Source organism: Grammomys surdaster, unplaced genomic scaffold (genome assembly GCF_004785775.1).
Source record: "Grammomys surdaster isolate TR1022 unplaced genomic scaffold, NIH_TR_1.0 126131, whole genome shotgun sequence".
Lineage (NCBI taxonomy): Eukaryota > Metazoa > Chordata > Mammalia > Rodentia > Muridae > Grammomys > Grammomys surdaster.
Window position 1 is genome coordinate 1,605,654 of NW_021620939.1, and position 18,491 is coordinate 1,624,144.

The 18,491-nt window shown below is 41.0% G+C and overlaps 1 protein-coding gene across 1 annotated transcript in view; it reads left to right on the top strand.

The window, feature by feature from the left end:
* Positions 1 to 18,491, top strand: part of Topbp1 (DNA topoisomerase II binding protein 1) — a 49,214-nt gene that overhangs the window by 25,425 nt on the left and 5,298 nt on the right. The window contains exons 15-27 of the mRNA XM_028756795.1: positions 2,202 to 2,372; positions 2,462 to 2,571; positions 3,742 to 3,865; positions 5,058 to 5,204; positions 5,311 to 5,413; positions 7,419 to 7,611; positions 11,042 to 11,262; positions 12,689 to 12,792; positions 13,009 to 13,120; positions 13,692 to 13,855; positions 14,604 to 14,741; positions 17,495 to 17,584; positions 17,740 to 17,901. Coding sequence (XP_028612628.1) covers positions 2,202 to 2,372; positions 2,462 to 2,571; positions 3,742 to 3,865; positions 5,058 to 5,204; positions 5,311 to 5,413; positions 7,419 to 7,611; positions 11,042 to 11,262; positions 12,689 to 12,792; positions 13,009 to 13,120; positions 13,692 to 13,855; positions 14,604 to 14,741; positions 17,495 to 17,584; positions 17,740 to 17,901 — 1,839 coding nt within the window. The remainder of the gene's footprint in view (positions 1 to 2,201; positions 2,373 to 2,461; positions 2,572 to 3,741; positions 3,866 to 5,057; positions 5,205 to 5,310; positions 5,414 to 7,418; positions 7,612 to 11,041; positions 11,263 to 12,688; positions 12,793 to 13,008; positions 13,121 to 13,691; positions 13,856 to 14,603; positions 14,742 to 17,494; positions 17,585 to 17,739; positions 17,902 to 18,491) is intronic.

Below are 18,491 nucleotides of genomic sequence, written 5' to 3' on the forward strand. Positions count from 1 at the left end.
TCTTTCTTTCTTTCTTTCTTTCTTTCTTTCTTTCTTTCTTTCTTTCTTTCTTTCTTTCTCATTGTTTAAAAAGATTTTTAAACAGTTTTACTGTATAGATAGATAGCCCTGATTGGCTTTGATGTGTTTATAAAAAGATAAAGAGATGTGGGATATGTTTTATGGGTGGGTGGTGAGTATGGGGGAAGCGGATGGATGTCTCAACGGGCCCATGCTGGGGCATCCCTTACTCCGGAGGGACCAGCCACAGGACATTATAGTAAGAATAGAGTTTATTCTGGCCATGGGGAGGGGTGTTAAGAGGATAGTAGAGATGGGGGGGGGGAGGGAGGGAGGGAGGGAAGGAAGGGGGGAGAGGTATAGAGGCCAGCCATGACCATGTGGAGAGACAGCGAAGGGAAGGGGTGAAGGGACAGAGGGGGAGCAAGAAGGCAAGAGAGAAGGAGATCAAGAGATTGCAAGAGAGACAGGAGGGGGCAAGCAGCCCCTTTTATAGTGTGCCAGGCCTACCTGGATGTTGCCACGTAATTGTGGGGGTGGAGTTTAGACAAAATGCTAACTGTCTTGGTACATAGAGCCAGGTGTTGGTCACTATGTTGTGTATGATGGTGGAGAATGTGTTTAGGGCTTTGTACATGTGATATAGTACTCTTCCAGCTGAGCTGTATCCCAGCACAAACCATAAATGTGTGTTGATCATTTGCCATTGTGGTAACTAGCTAGTAAATCCCTACTCTTCGCTAAGTCCCAACTGTAATTGAAACTTTTCCACTCATTTCTGTCTCTCCTTTCTAGCCTCTCTGAATCTTAGAAGATAGTGTTAGAGGTGTATGGAACTGTCAAAGCCTAGAGTTGATATGACAGGTAGCACATCCTTTCCGTTGACTGTCCACTTCTCCTCCTGGCATATTTTACTTGTTCTGGGTATGACAAAGTTTATGCACTTGCATTCCTGAACATATTCATTCACATCAGTTGTGATCTTTCCTTCTTGAGGTGTGTCATTTTTGTTATCCGCATCAACAGTAGGAGAATCTGTTCTCAAGAACTTTTTTTTGAACACTTGTCTCTTTGTATTTTGTATTTCTTGGTATCATTATGAGGCTGGATAAAAGCATGGCTTCTTCCATTGTATTCTGCAGAGATCCCAGATGGGAGACATCTGTCTGTTGTAGAACTATCACCACCTATTATGAAGTGCTATTAGAACTTTCCTTGGTGCTTTATAGACCTACCTGTCTATAAAGGTGTCAGATACTTACCCACTTTCAGCCTCCAGCGCAGTCGTGGTTAGCGCTGAGCTCCGTTGACTGGTTGGGAAGGAGCCTGCGTGGAGCTCTCCATGTCCAGTTCTCAGCCTCCCCTCCTTTGAGCCTATATTTTATACCTTTGAAGATTTTGTTGGCTCTTGGCTCATTCTAACTCTGCCTGTTAAAATTAATTTCTTACACCCATCCTTTCTTACTTCTTTCCTTCTGTGTTCACTTTAGTTTGGGGTCTTTTATGTAGTTGAAATTTCAGTTCTTAAGTAAGTGTGATATACACTCCTGAAAAGGTAAGTACGCTTAATGGTTTTATTTTATTTTATTTTATTTTAATTTTTATTTATTTATTATATGTAAGTATTCTGTAGCTGTCTTCAGACACCCACAAGAGGGCATCAGATCCCATTATAGATGGTTGTGAGCCACCATGTGGTTGCTGGGATTTGAACTCATGACCTCTGGAGGAGCAGTCAGTGCTCTTAACCACTGAGCCATCTCACCAGCCCAAGCTTAATGGTTTTATTTATCTGTTTTGAAATCTATTTTTTATGTACATGGTTGTTTTCCCTACATGTGTGTCTGCATCATGTGCATACCTGGTAAACATGAAAACCAGAGGTGTCAGATCCCCTGGAACTAGTGTTACACATAGTTCTGAACCACCATGTGGGAGCTGGGGATTGATTCCCTGAGTCCTCTAGAAAAGCAGCCAGGGCTCTTAACTGCTGAGCCATCTCTCAAACTCCTTTATTTAATGCTTGGTGAAAAATACGGAATTTTTTCTTTATAGTATAAAAATAAAAATTATAGTTATTTCAGAGAAAAAGAGGTCAAAGATGTAATCTCTTTTTTCCCTTTCCTCCCTACTCTCTCTTTCCTTTTTATGTCCCCCTCTTCCTCTCCGTGTTTCTCCTTTTTTCCTGTTCTTAAACACAGGATGCACTTGCAGCCTTGGGAACCCCAAATGCTGCCAGCCAGAAGCGGAAACTGAGCTCACCACTCTCTGAAGTCATCAACAGAAACCTGACAGTTGCTTTGGCAAATAGTTCCCGAAACACTGGCAGTCATTCTGCCAGCCCTCAGCTGAAGAGTGCCCATTTGGAGGAGGTAGACATGGTTTTCTTATTAAATGGAAGGTGTCCCTAATGCATGTCAAAGGACTGTGGCTGATCTGTTTCTTTATTCTCCGTGTACAGGAAGAGGCTCCAAAACCACTTGACAAAGTTGTGGTGTGTGTGAGTAAAAAACTCAGTAAGAAGCAGAGTGAGCTAAATGGGATCGCAGCCTCACTGGGAGCAGAGTACAGGTAGGTACACCTTTCTGTCGGGCAGCACCGGCCACAGCTCAGGGAACCCACAGCCTTGTGTCCGTCTATAAGGAAGATTTGGTTTTGCCTGCTTGTATACTTTATCAAATAAAACCTCTCCGATTTAGTTTATTAAAGCCTTTAAGAATACTCCATGGAACAGTTCATTCCTGTATTTTACACAGCCAGCACACCCTTGGGAAGCTGGTTAGTGCTGCTGTGCTAGAAGCTTGTGATCCATGAGTGGTCAGCATAGTTTAAGGGAGTTCCCTTCATGGAGTTGATAGTCCGGACATCTGGGACTGGCTGTATTTATTATCTATCTTAGTGATTTCCTGTGGGTAGTGTTGACCACTGTAGCAAGCCTCCCTCGATTAAAATGGCCATTAAAGACATTTTAGTTTGCTTTACATTTTTTAAAAAATATATCTTATAAGGGCATGATGGGGCACTCCATTAATTCCAGTGCTTGAGGTAGAGGAGGTGGATCTCTGAGAGTCTACATAGTTCCAGGATAGCCAGGACTACCTAATGAGATCCTGTCTTCAGTGTTTTCTTAAGAGACAAAGTCTCAGGCTGTGTTAGAATTCTTGCCAAGCATACACAGGCCTGAGCTCAGTTCTCAACACAGATACAGTTTGTGATAGGAACTGACTAGAATAAATAAACAGGGTAGTGGCCAGTGACCAGACAGTGGATTTGAATGCCTTAAGGTTATTAACTTGAAAATACTTTTTATTATAATTAAAAAGTGATATATAGCTGGGCGGTGGTGGCGCACACCTTTAATCCCAGCACTTGGGAGGCAGAGGCAGGCGAATTTCTGAGTTTGAGGCCAGCCTGGTCTACAGAATGAGTTCCAAGACAGCCCGGGCTATACAGAAAAACCCTGTCTCGGGAAAAAAAAAAAAAGTGATATATATTATAAGACAAAAGTGGAAGGATTTTTTTAAAATATAAAGAAGGTAGTAATCTTTTAAAAGTGTTCTTCTGACATTTTCCACTGTACCTGGAAGTGGAGTCACTAACATTTGGCAGGACACAAACCCTGCCATTTTACTAGTCTTGCCCATCCTCTAGTTCTTTTTGAGTTTTGTGTATCAGAATATTCTGTTCAGAGTAGACTGCTATTTCCCTTAGTTATTCCTCTTGCATATTTGGTTGTTTCAGGTGGAGTTTTGATGAGACAGTTACTCATTTCATTTATCAGGGTCGAGCAAATGATAGTAATCGAGAATATAAGTCTGCCAAAGAAAGAGGGGTGCACATCGTGTCTGAGCACTGGCTGTTAGAGGTAAGCAGTGCTTTCCCTCCCTCCCTGTTGGTTGAAAATGTACAAATATTTAGACCACAAGCCAGTTTCATTGAATGCAAATAAATTTGCCAATGATGGCTAACTATGTGATGATTTGTCATGCCAATAACTGCCCGCTCATGGCTGGGACATGAGAGAGGTGGTAGAAAGGGTTCCGTTCTACTGCTTTCCAGGGCACACTGAGGGGGGTCTGCTTGACACCATGTGGATAGTGCTTATAACATAAGGGCCTTTGGGACTCCCAAGTCTGAGCTATATGTAGGTCATGCTCTGGGCATTGTATTGTTTTAGCATCAGAACTTAAGGTGTTTTTGTTTGTTTGTTTGAGATTCATTCATTCATTCATTCATTTTTATGCATGAGAGTGCTCTATCTGCTTGTATACTCTTTTGCCCAGAAGAGGGCATTGGATCGCATTATAGATGGTTGTGAGCCACCATGTGCTGGCTGGGGAATTGAACTCAGGACCTCTGGAAGAGCAGCCAGTGCTTTTAACCATTGATCCATCTCTCTAGCCCCAGAACTTAAAATTTTTATTGCTTGAATATTTACCAATTTTAAATGAATACTTTTATTCCGATTCCTTTCCCTAATTGACTATTACATGAATAGTAGCTGAAATAAAAGGCGTGGAAGGTAAAGGCTCTTAACCACCAAGCCCCATTACTTGAATTTGGTTCCTGGAAGGAGATAACCGACTCCCACAAGGTGTCCCCTGACTTCCACATACCAGGGATGTATTATCCGTACCTGCTACCCTAATATAAATAGATAGAAATGTAATTTAAATTATATAAAAAATTATATAATTTTGGGGGGAGAGTTGATTTAGCCATGCACTTTAGCCATGCTTTTCTTGGTGTTTTCTGGAGTGGGTGATGCCTTGCTAAATGCAGAGACAGGATTAGAGTTTATCTTTAATAGACAGTACATTTTAAAAGTGAAGGCAATTTGTTACCCATTGATTTGTTTACTGTGTCCATAGGCGTGCATAGAGGTCATTTTACTCCTGTTACACTTTTAATATGGTTTCAGTGATTGAACTCGTGTCACCAAATTAATAGGGCAAGGACATTTACTGGCTAAGTCATTTCCCAGGTCCCAATTGGTTATTTATATGCTAGAGTTTTTCACTGTAAACTTCTTTCTAAAATGAACGTTTGTATTTCAGTGTGCTCAAGAGTATAAGCATCTTCCTGAGTCTCTTTACCCACACACTTACAATCCCAAAATGAGCTTGGACATCAGTACAGTGCAAGCTGGGCGGCTGTGTAACAGCTGGGCGCCCTTGGCAGTTTCTGCATCTAAGGATGATGGGGTAAGTGGTGTGGACACTGTGAGCCCCACTAAGCTGGATGTAGATGTCTTTGAAACTTTATGCAGTGAACTTTGTTTGAGAAGTTGTCATTTTTCTCTTTGAATAGCCAGATCATTCGTCTGTAGAAGGAAGTGAGACAAACACTATGAGTACGAATAACAAAGAGTCAGGTCTGTTGAATGGGAATGGCAGAGATGACTGTAAAGGAGGTAAGACACTTGTCACTTTTTACCCCTTACCCTCCTAAGACAGAGTTTCTCTGAGTGATTCTGGAACTGACTCTGTAGACCAGGCTGTCCTCAAACCCAGAGATCTACTTTCCTCTTTCTTCCAAGTGCTGGGATTAACAGCCTGCACCACCACGCCCAAGTGCACTTTTTACTTTTGACATTTGTTTTGACTTGCAGTCCCATCTGTGTTTTGCCACTAATAGAAGAACTGGGTTGGCCTTCTAGCTTTGAAGCCATCCACTGACTTCTCTCCACATAGCCGTAGAGAGGCATCTTCCTCCAGTCTGAGTCAGCTGTTTAGTGTAGTCACCTGCAGCTTCATGGCGGTGATAAGCTGTGTGCTCACTGGAGTAGCACTTTGAATTTCTAAAAGGAATCTTCTCTTTGCATTCACAGCTTGACTGCTCAGCATAAGAGGCATGGCCTTTGACCTCACTTGGCTTCATGCATGCCTTCTTCACTCTCTGTAGTCACTGCTGGCTTTACTTGAGAGCTAGAGAGAGGGGTCGGAAGCCACTGTAGGATGTTAATTGAGCTAATTTTAGTAGTGTTGCTTCTTGGGGATTGAGGAATCCTAGGCAGGAACGAGATGGGGAGCAAGCAGTCAGAGCACATACAGCTTTGACGTGTGCCATTTGTGTAGGTATGGTTCACACAGTGGCAACATCAGTGGTCACTGGTCACAGGTGACCACACAGAATCATTTGGAGGCGTTGGACAGTTGTTAATACATGGTTGCCACAGCCTTAGAAAATGAAAGTCTAAGCTTGATTGGTTGGGACTCTGATGAAGACTTTCTGGCTACATCCTATCATGGCAGGAGTATTTATCAGAAAGGGAAAGACTGCAAGTCGGTGAGTGTCATCACAGGAAAGACTGCAAGCAAGTTAGACTACCAGACTTGCTGTTGTCATAGCAACCTACAACAAAACTAGCCTGAGTCCCCCCTTGAAAAGTGCATTAATTGCTTCTGGGGTAGTACTCCTAATGACCCAGCCACCTTAGACTAGGCCTCATCTCTTAAAGAGTCTACGTCCTATACCACACCACACACAGGAGGGTGTGCACTCAAGCCATAGAGCACCTGGGAAACGGGAGCTGCCTCAGTCTTGGGTTTTGTTTGGTGGTGTAGTATGTGGCTTGTGCCCTGCTTTATTGTGCTGTTTCTTGTTCAGTGGCATTAACAGGTTATTTTTAATTTCTTGCTATTACAGATAGTGCTGCACTGATTACCTTATTTAGATGTGTGTGTTCTCTTCTGACAGGTTACTCTCTGGCTTCTCCTGTTTAGCCTGCCTGCTAGAACTTGCTTTCTAACTTAACTGTTCCATTCTGTTCATTTCAAAAATTCCTACTTGGTATCTACTTCAGTGTCTAGTCTATAATGGAAAGGGAAGACAAAGATGTTGTGGTCTGTGCTTTCAAGAGTTAGTGAAAGTTTGGCTAGTGCTTTACAGCAATAATCTCAGTCTCCTGCTGAGGCAGGAGAGACGTTCAAGACCAGCCCCAAAGCAGAGACAAACAGAGCTATTGAAAAATAGCAGGCACATTCAAATGTCTATATGAATCTCTGTAGTGTGCATCAATGAGAAAGGATCAGAAGCAAGCAGGGAGCTCCTCAGAGGGACTGATCGGATCTTCCTCCAAGGGAGTCTTCATTATTTCAGACACAGTCTTCATGGCTGCCTTAGTGCCTCGTATTCCTATATAAGTATTCAGTAAATGGCAACAGTTTTTTGTTCAACTAGATCTAGACAAAATAGTGTAAGATACGATTGACCAGAGAAGTTTGTAATTCTGTATAGTGATTCATGCCTGTAATCCCAGACCTATAGAGACTGAGGCAGGGATCGAAAAGGGGAGGTCAGCCTGACCACACACTCAGATCCTATATTCTACAAACTAGCAAGAGGGAGGGAGAAGAAGGAGAGAGGAGGAGGATATATTTCTCTTGATTGGTATTGACCACTCTATCTGTTTCAAGCTCTGACCCAGGCCTTGGAGATGAGAGAGAACTTCCAGAAGCAACTGCAGGAGATCATGTCAGCAACCTGCATCGTGAAGACACCAGCCCAGAAAACTTGCATGTCGAGAAGCAGTTGTAACAGTGCTTCTTCAACTCCTGACAGCGCTCGCTCTGCTAGGAGTGGACGAAGCCGAGTCCTGGAGGCGCTCAGGTTTGTGTGTTGGATTATTTGGATAAAAGCCCCTGGTGGGTTAGGCTCTTTTGATTTGTTTTGTTTTGCTTTGCTTTGTTTTGTTTTGTTTTTTTGAGACAGGGTTTCTCTGTGTAGTCCTGGCTGTCCTGGAATTTGCTCTGCATACCAGGCAGAGAGATCCATTTGCTCATCTGCCTCTGCCTCCTAAGTGCTAGGAGTAAAAGGTTTGGACTACCACACAGGACTTTAATTTTTTCTCTCTCTCTCTCTTTTTTTTTTTTTTTTTTTTTTGGTTTTTTGAGACAAGGTTTCTTTGTATAGTTCTGGCTGTCCTGAAACTCACTCTGTAGACCAGGCTGGCCTCGAACTCAGAAATCCGCCTGTCTCTGCCTCCCAAGTGCCGGGATTAAAGGCGTGCGCCACCACCGCCCGGCCAATTTTTTCTATTTTAATTTAAAAATAATTCAAAAGTTATAAAATATTAAGACCAGTGAAGGCGTTTATGTTGTCACTTTATTTAACTTAGACAGTATGTGTTATATCCCACTGTCATCTTTGGTTTTGTGTGTTGCTGCTGAGTCTTCTTGCTCAAGCCATTGTGCAGTTCTTACTTTGAAGTCTGTGATTTTAGGATGCACTTTTCCATTTGAAGTAGAATCCGTGACCAGCCAGTCTTATCTTCCTTAGAGTTCATACTAGACAGTGAGTGTACATAGTACTTATATTTTAAACATTTTTATTATCGTGTGTTTGAATGTGTGATGCCACAGCACCCGTGTCAAGGTCAAAGGATGACCTGTGGATGTCCTCTCTTTCCACCCCTAGTGGCTTCTAGAGGTTGAACATTTGAACATAGGTCTCCAGCCACCCTTTCCTCCCTTTTTATTTCTTTTTTTGTTTTTGTTTTTTTTTGTTTTTTGTTTTCAAGACAGGGTTTCTCTGTATAGTCCTGGCTGTCCTGGAACTCACTCTGTAGACCAGGCTGGCCTCGAACTCAGAAATCCGCCTGCCTCTGCCTCCCAAGTGCTGGGATTAAAGGCGTGCACCACCACTGCCCAGTTCCCTTTTAATTTCTTATTTGAATTGTATGGTTTGTTTTTTTTTTTTTTTCCTTTATGTTCTAGAAAAGGTGACCACAGTTCTTAGTGCAATACAACTTAAGCTCAGTGATATGACTGTATTTTTCTGTCTTTATATTTTTGAGGCAAGGTCTTATCCCTGGCTAGCCTGTAATACTGTCTAACAAGTGTTAGCCCTAAACTCCCAATTCTCTTGCTTCAACTTCCTGACTGTTGGAATTACATGTGTGTACCACCACTCACCATCTTTCTGTGTTGCTGTGTAGCCAGCGTGGGCTTTAAACTTGGTGTCTTTCTATCTCAGTTTACCAAGTGTTGGATTACTGGGTTCATCAATGGCATTTTCCTACTACTAGAAGAAAAATCTCTAATTGTACGGTGAGAGTTCTGAGTACTTGCTGACTTCATTTATCTGGCTCTGTGTTTTCCTTGAGGTAATTTTGAATTCTGAGAAAAGTGGCTTTTCCCCAACAGTGTAGGTCATGTTTTAGATTATAGAGCCTTACTCTGTGCCAAGTCATTTGAGACTAAAAGGCTCTCTTGATTAGTTTGTTTGTTTATTTATTTGTTTTTAAGACAAGGTCTTAATATGTAGCTCCAGCTGGTCTGGAGCTCAGAGATCACCTGCCTGCCTCTGTCTCCATCAGCTTTGGGATGTAGTCCTTGCTGTCCTGGAACTCAATATGTAGACCAAGCCACCCTCCAATTTACAGAGACCCTCCTGCTACTGCCTACTGAATCACTTATTAACAGTGTATGTACTTAGGAGATGGCATAGGCCTATAATCAAGGACCCCGGTGAGATAGTTTAGTTGGTAAAGGTGCTTATAGCCAAGTGTGATAACTTGAATTCCATCCCTGGAACCCACAAGGTGGAAGAAAAAGAGCTAACTCCTGTAAGTTGTCCTCTGACCTCCACATAAGCTCACTGTGTCACATATGCAGACACACATACACACACACAAAGTAAATAAATGTAATAAAAATATTTTTAAGGGACTAGAAAGGTAGCAGTTAAAGAATGCTTGTTACTCTTGTAGAGGACCCAAGTTGGGTTCCCAGCACACACATGGGGTGGCTCATAACTGCCTGTGAGTACAGGTAGAGAGGATCTAACAACTCTCTCTGGCCTCCCTAGGCACTCACATGTACACATAAACAAATAAAATCCTTGAAAATGTTTTTAATGCATTCATGGTCTACCAGAGTCTGGAAATTTTGGTCAACAAAGGTTGAAAGACCCATTAGTTGTAGCTTCAGCATTGTCCTGTTAAAAATACAATTTAAAGCTGGGTATAGTGGCATCCAGGAGGTAGAGGCAAGTGGATCTCCGTGAGTTCAAGACCAATCTGGTCTTCATTGTGAATTCCAGGACAGCCAGACCTACATAGTGAGGCCCTGTCTCAAACAACAACAAAATATAACTTAATTATTAAGACAGGTATGGTGGTGCATACCTGTAATCCTAGCACATGGAAGCTAGTGAGGGGAAGACCAGGAGCTCAGGGCCATCCTTCACTACAGAAGAGGTGGAGGCCAGCCTGGGGTACACAGAGCCTACCTATCTTTAAAAGACAATTTAAAATGCAATTATTAAACCCAATAACTACAGTTTTCTAAACATTACCATGTTTCCCTAATTTTTAGACTTAAAAAGTATATAATAATATTTTAAATACAAATATATAGGTATCCACTTAAATTTTCCAGTAGAAAGAAATGTTTTAAAAATAATTAACTGGATGTATTGGTGCATGCTATACTGTGTAGGTTTTTGTAAACTTGGCACAAGTTAGGGTCGTCTAAGAAGAGGAAACTTCATTTGAGAAAATGTCTCTCTCAGTCTGGCATGTAAGTAAATCTGTTGAACATCTTGGCTAATAAGTGATGGAGGAGGGTCCCTCCCACTGTGCATGGGAACTCCTGGGTTGTATAAGAAAGCAAACTGAGCAAGCCATGGCAAGCACGTCAGTGAGCAGCTCTCCTCTACAGTCTTCATCAGCTCCTGCCTCCAGGTTCTTGTTTGAGGTCCTACCCTGACTTTTCTCAGTGATGGGCTACAACTTTAAACTGAAATAAATCTTTTCCTCTCCAAGCTGCTTTCAATCATGATGTCTTACCATAGCAGTGGAGACCAAACTAGGATGCCTGCCTATAATCTTAGCACTTGGGAGCAGAAGCAGGAGAATCACCTCATTTAAAGCCATACTCTCCTTAAGGAGACCATAGATCAAAAAACAGAGGAGGAGGAGAAAGGATGTCTTCTATTGATTTATTCAACAAATACCATGTGTCTTTACTACTTACCAATTTTATGTACTAGGATTCAGTAGTGGCTGTTACTTAAAATTGTCTCTTTTATTCCTTAGGCAGTCTCGACAGATAGTACCTGATATCAACACAGAGCCCTCCCAAAATGAGCAGATCATTTGGGATGACCCAACAGCCAGGGAGGAGAGAGCAAGGCTCGCCAGCAACTTACAGTGGCCTAGCTACCCAACACAGTATTCTGAGCTTCAGGTTGAGATAAAAAAACTGGATGACTCTCCTTCTCGAAAGCCTGTATACCATTCAGAAATTGCTGAGCAGGGTAATAAGAAAAACCTATTTATTTGTATTTTATGCATGTTGACCTCTTAAAGACACTATGGTTCTCTGTATTCCATATGCAAATGCAAATGAAATTTTTTAGTACTGTATCAAATGAGAAATGCTTTTTTGATTGTTAAATACAGAAATTTAGATGTAAACATCTAAATCTTTTATTCTTCTGAAGAAATTGTCATTTTGGAAGCTTCTAACCTCCATACAATCTAATCCTAGGCCCAGAATATTTTCAGCCTCTGAGACTTGCTGCTGAATAAGCTCACCCTTTCTAGTTCTTTCTGAGCTCTGACTGGCTGGCTCAACTTAGCTGGTCTGGTTTAAACTTCTCTCCAAAGTCACTGATTGAGTCTGGCTTCTCTCTTGGCCTCTCCTGAATTGCTCTTCTTGGCCTCATAACTACCTTTGGCAGTATGTTCTAATCTTCTGGCTTCTCATTCTCTGGCTCCTTCTGTTTTCACCTGTGGTTAGCTGTTCTCTCTGCAACCAGTCTTTCTATAATAATGTCTGGTAAAATTGTCTCCTTTCTTCTCTCTGCTTCTTATAGCTTCCTTTTCTTCTCCTTGTGAGTTGAGCAGATCCCATTCTGTCAAACCTTTCTCTGATTCATCGCTTTGTCTGCCACTCAGTTAGACATCACTTTCAAACATGGGTGCTTCCTTCTACAAACTAACTTTACCTTCATTGCTTGGAGTTAAAGATACGTACTAAGGGCATGTCTGTATTCCAGCCAGAGAGATTAAAGGTGTGTGCTTAAACTAAACCACACCATAACTAGAAACAGTTTTTTTTTTTTTTTTTTTTTTTTCAGTAAATAGCACAATCTCGGGAGTCACAGTGTGGTCAAATATCCTGCAACATTTAGGATTAACCTTTTTTTTTCTTCTAGCCTCTTCTGTTTGTTAGGTAGTATCTGGTGTTCTTTGGCTTATGTGAGCTTTAACTGAGTTCCTTTTTTTCTCCCTTCACACTGGGTAAGGTTATCTTCCTATGCTGGATATACAGATCTGATTTTCTGCAAGAATTGCTTTCATTTTAAAAACTTGGTTATGTTATACTGGTGAAAAGATGTTTTTGAAAGGAGGGATTCACAAAATCCAAGTAACACACCTGCCCTTTCAGAACTATTTAGTTGGCTTTATCTATAAGCTGGAGAAATCAGCCACTCTTCTCTATGTCTTGCTTTTTTTTGAGGCAGAGTTGTACCCATGCAGGTCTCAAACCTGAGATTCTCTTGTCTTAACCTCCCAAGTTGCTGGGGTTACAAGCAGATGCCACCATGCCTGAGCTTTTGTGTACTTTTGATTGCAGAGTTCATGATTCATTTTATTTTGGCCAAGACAGGTGAGAGTATCCCCCAGAATTTATTCTAAGTTCCATGTGTACACTACTATACTGTATTTCTCCCTTAGGGCATCTAGGCTCTGAAGAACCAGAAACTCCAGCAGCAGAAAAGCATCTGATCCCCGAGCCTCAAGCCCCCAAGCCATCTGTGACTCCACAACCTGTGGACAAGGTTTGTTGACCTTTGGTGTGGTGATGGTGGCTTTGGTATTGTTCTTATGCTGGAATAGGAATTGTTTGCTGCATCAGGCTCATCACTACTGAAAATTGAATTTTTTTGAATTTCAATTTGTATAATTGATACCTCAGATAAAATATCACTATAAAATAGCTATACCTGGTAATATTATGTTAATTTTTTTTCTAAAATAAAACTATTGCGTTCTAGATTGAAACACTAGAAGAAAAGCACGGAAAACTTAAAAAACAGTATGTGTTCCAGATGTCATCTCTGAATTCTCAAGAGCGGATTAATTACTGTCGCCTGATTAAAGACCTAGGTACCAATATTTTACTTTTTAAAAATTTTCTTCCAATATTTTACTTTTTGACATCATTATTTCAACTTATATGGAATACAAATACAATCATATTTCTCTCATGTGTAAAGGGGAGGGCAGTTGAGAAAAGAACATGGGTAAGTTATTTAAGCCTACACATTGAGTCTGTTCTGCCTCACAGACTCTGGTACATAGATATATGTGTAGGCAAAATACCCATATATATATAAGTAATAAAGTTGTTCCTTTTTTAAGTCAGGAGTGGGACTAGGGGTTATATGGCTCAGTGTGGAGTACGTTTTTTGCATATATGAAGCCCTGGATTTCAAGTTCATACATGGGTCAGCATTGGAATTTTGATTTTTTTTTAAACCCCAATTTACATTTCAAATCACTAGGTCATGGAATGCTAAAGGCAGGGATGAAGGGCGATAAATTGAAGTGAATGTTACTTTTACATGTTTATGTATATAAATTTTTTATTTAGGTTGATCATTTTATATAAGTAATTTTTATGCACAGTTGAGAAAGAAAGTTAAGAACTAGTAGAGCCCATTTCTCTCCAAACAAGGTGGGTCAGTGATCGAGAAGCAGTGCTCAGACCCCAGCTGCACACACATGGTTGTGGGGTACCCACTGCGCAACGAGAAGTACTTAGCTTCCATGGCAGCTGGTAAATGGGTGCTTCATCGTTCCTACCTGGATGCTTGCAGGACGGCTGGACGCTTTGTGCAGGTATGTATTCATACTCCTGAAGGTTTGTTCTCTTGTTGCTGTCTTAGGAGATCCTTGATCATACCCTTCTCAGTATATAATTTAGATGACCACATGTGGCCAGTTAGCTGTTGTGTGAGGAGCTTTGTGGCAGAACAGTCTGCAAGGTCGGGTTGCTTTATCACATCCTCTTTGTTAAATATTATGGTTGGCATACAATAAATGAGTTGTTATGTGGCCTGCTACTTTTTGTTACCTAATTTGTCAGTGCTTTAGTATTGAAATGATACTCTCTTAATAGAAGTCCCTTTCTTTGCTATTAGCTCATTCCATATTTAACTAATTGTCACAAACTACGAATGACAGTAGTGCCCACCCAGTAGTCTCTGAAGCTTCCACTCTGAGTTTCTTGGGAATTGTCTTAGTTCACATCTCCTCTGGCTGAGCTCCCATGAAACCAAATATCCTGAATATTAATAAGTTGCCAAAACACAGCTGTGTGGCCAAAAGGGTTGTTTCTGGCAAATTAGTTTCTGGTTTTAAGTAAAAGTCAGCTGTACTTGGTTCTTAACATAAAACTGAGTGAACAGAATGAATCTGTTTTTCCTATGAGTTTATAAAATGTTTAGTGTTCTCTTTATCTAACAATTGAACATTTAGCTTTGATCTTAATAGACTAAAAGCTTCTAGGGGCGAGATACCCATGCTTATTATTAGCACAGTGCTCTGTGTTAGAGGAACCCAGAAGTTCACTGGCCTGATTTTCTAGGAAGAAGACTATGAGTGGGGAAGTAGCTCCATCCTTGATGCTCTCACTGACGTCACTGAGCACCAGCAGAAGCTTGCACTTGCAGCAATGAGATGGAGGAAAAGAATCCAGCAAAGTCAAGAGTCAGGCATTGTTGAGGTATTATTGTATAGCATTTGGTATTGTGACTTGTTTAAAGAGAATATGCTTGACTAAGTAATTCTAATTGTCTTTTATTCCATAATTGATATATTAAGTTGCATTCTACATAGTACTAAAATTTCTGTTGTAGCCGTGCAGATGTTGTTAGGGAGCAGCTCTAGGGAGGCAGAGGCAGAAGAGTGTCTGAATTGGATATCTGGGGCTATGTAGAAACCCTGTCTCAGAAAACAAACAGAAAGTATTGTGTTACACAATAAGATAGGGTCTTCTAAAGACAGCCTGTCTTTTCAGAGTGTAGCATCAGGAGTCCTAAGCTGGGTTTGCACATTCTCCCTAAGGAGTCTATATACTTTTGAGTAGGGAAATTGTGTTCTTTGTTTCCTAATCGCTAATTAAAAACTAACGTTTTCTTTAATTATAAATCTGTAGTGAGTTGGTCTGATGCTGTTTCAATTCTGATGCTAAATATAAATACTAAGGTTTCCCAAGGTATGGCTGCCCAGATGAGCAGAGCCTCATGCACTCAGGTGATGCCATGTGAATCTTCTTCCCAGTATAAAGCTAGAGCCTGTGATTGGGCCCCGGGGGTGGGGGTAGGGGATGGGGGTGGGACTGGAGGTTTGAGAGGGGGATTATTGTAGGGAGAGGGAGAGAGAAAGATGAGGAAGATGAAGGAGGAGATAATAGACCAGAACCGCATCACCAGGAGAGACAGCAAGTAACAAGGGGTCTTATAGCTGGGAATAATTTCGTAAAGCTCTGATCTGCCCAATCTAGGCTTATAAATAAAATATCTGGATTGTGTGTCTTTTATATGGGATTATTAGAACTTTAAATTCAGTCTACACAAATCAAGGCAAATCACAACACATCCTTGTTACTTTTACTGATAAAAACAGATTTTATTTTTTAGCTAGCATACAAGATCCTGTTTTGTTAGACTTTCCATGTCATCCCATCCTCTGTGTCCTTCCTCAGCCATCCCCCTGGCCTGCTGGTCCCTTCCTCTGCCCCACGTAGTCCTGTTTCTGCTTTCATGTCTTAGATTCATTTATTAACCTTGAATTTTAACAATTTTGAGTCCACATATAGGAGAAAACTTACTACTTGTCCGTCATGATCTGGCTGTTCACTTAGTGATGGTCTCTGTTCTTTCATTTCCTCGTGGATGACACAATCCCATACTTTATAGCTAAATAATATTCCATTATGTGTGCCTATATATTTATTATATGACTATATTATTATTATAATTATATATTATATTATTATATAATACTATATTATATTATTATTATAATATATGACAGTATTATATTATTATTAGCTTTCCCTTAAGCAGTAAATAAGGGTTCCTCTTTCCTTCATCTTTGTCAGCATTTGTTGTTATTTTCTGATCACAGCCATTTTGGCTAGAGTAAAATGGAATCTCACTTCAATTTTGATTTCCATTTTCTTTTTTTTTTTTAAATTATTTATTTATTATATGTACACTGTAGTTGTCTTCAGACACCCCACAAGAGGGTATCAGATATCATTACAGATGGTTGTGAGCCACCATGTGGTTGCTGGGATTTGAACTCATGACCTCTGGAAGAGCAATCAGTGCTCTTAACCACTGAGCCATCTCACCAGCCCCGATTTCCATTTTCTTGATGGCTAAAACTCTTGATCACTGTGTTCATTGTTGTAGTTATCAGACCTGTTATTTGTGCTTTTGGTTAATGTGTTAGTATAACATCTATCTACCATGTCAAAATTTTGCTTATAATACCTATGGGGCTGGAGAGATGGCTCAGTGGTTAAGAGCTCTGGCTGTTCTTCCAGAGGTCCTGAGTTCAATTCCCATCCACCACATGGTGACTCACAACCATCTGTAATGGGATCCGATGCCCTCTTCTGGTGTGCCTGAAGACAGATGGTTCAGCAAGTAGAAAGCCACTTGCTGCTTACGCTGACCAACTGAGTTTGATCCCAAAGGTTTGAAAGGTGGAAGCAGAGAACTGACTCGTGCAGGTTGTCCTCAGGCTTCCGTGGGCATTCTGCGTAAGCTTCCTACCCATTTGTTTTCCCAAATAAACGATGGGGGTGGGAGAGGGTTGCTTACTGACGTTATGTCAACTGTAGGGTACTCCTGTAATCCTAGCACTTGGGAGGCAAGACAATCAAGAGGTCAGAACCAGCCTTAGCTGCATTGGGAAATTAGTCTGAGCTATATGAAACTTTTTCTTTCTTTTTTTTTTTTTTTTTCTTCTTTTTAACTAATGGGTTGAAGAGATGGCTCAAGGTAAGGGCACCTGCTACTTTTCCAGAGAACTCAGATTTCCTTCCTATCATCCACATCTGTAAATCCAATACCCTCTTCTGACCTCTGTAGGCCCTGCTTGCAAGTAATACTCAGTATATGTAAATATATGCAAACAAAACACCCAAATATACATTAAAAAGAAGACAAGAAATTACTTTTTTTCTTTTTTTTGGGGTTTTTTTTTTTTTTTTTTTTGAGACAGGCTTTCTCTGTGTAGCCCTGGCTGTCCTGGAACTCACTCTGTAGACCAGGCTAGCCTCGAACTCTCGAACTCAGAAATCCGCCTGCCTCTGCCTCCCAAGTGCTGGGATTAAAGGCGCCACCACCGCCTGGCTGACAGGAAATTACTTATTGACACTAAGCAATTAAATTCATGAATTACCTCTGCATTTTCAATGTTGAGTATGTTAAAATTACATGTACTTTTTTTTTTTTTTAATAGGGAGCATTTAGTGGCTGGAAAGTTATTTTACGTGTTGATCGACCCCGAGAAGCTGGATTCAAGCGCCTTCTTCAGGCAGGAGGAGCAAAGGTTTGTCCTGAATTAATTTACTACTATTCTAGGGGCAGGTTTGCACAGACTTGTCCAGCAGTGTTTCTATGATGTCTCCATTCCCTCTGCCTTTTGAGGGGAGGGGCAGTCTGCTTTGGAGCATGAGGGGATTAATACTTCCTGGTTTTCATTAGGTGTTACCTGGTCATCCAGAACCTTTATTTAAGGATGCTACACATCTCTTTTGTGACTTCAATAAACTGAAACCTGATGACTACAGAGTTTTCATCTCAGAGGCTGCTGCCCAGAACATGGCCTGCTTGAAAACAGAATATATCGCTGATTATCTCGTGCTGGTTTGTCACATTCGATTCCTACTTCCATATATCATTATCAGTTTTATCATTTGTGTGTATGTGTGTAGGATGGGGAGTTGGCACGTGTGTGCTGGTCAGAGGATAACTTGATGGACTTGGTTCTCTCCTACCATGTAGGTTCAAACTTAGGTTGTCAGGCTGGTTGCAAGTGCCTTTACTTGCTGAATCATTGTGCTGTCCCCATACTTGCTTATTTCTAGAGATACGCTTATATTTGTAGATGACCAGCCACACATCATACCTTGGCTTGCTGCTAACAGAATTGACGGTCTGCTCTTCTCTAGTGGGTGTCTTTCAGTTTAGTTCCATTTCTATACTGTTTGCATGTAAACATTTTTTAGCATGAAATTTAAATATGACAAGTTTGTGAAAATCTGGGTAGCTATAAATGTTTTACAAGTTCTTTAAATATTGGGGTCTAAAGAAAGCCAGAGGGAGGGACTAGAGAGATGGCTCAGAGACAAGAGAACTGTTTGTCATGGGACTCAGACTCAGTTCCTAGCAGTAACAGAGACTCTGTGTGTGTGTGTGTGTGTGTGTGTGTGTGTGTGTGTGTGTGTGTGTGTGTG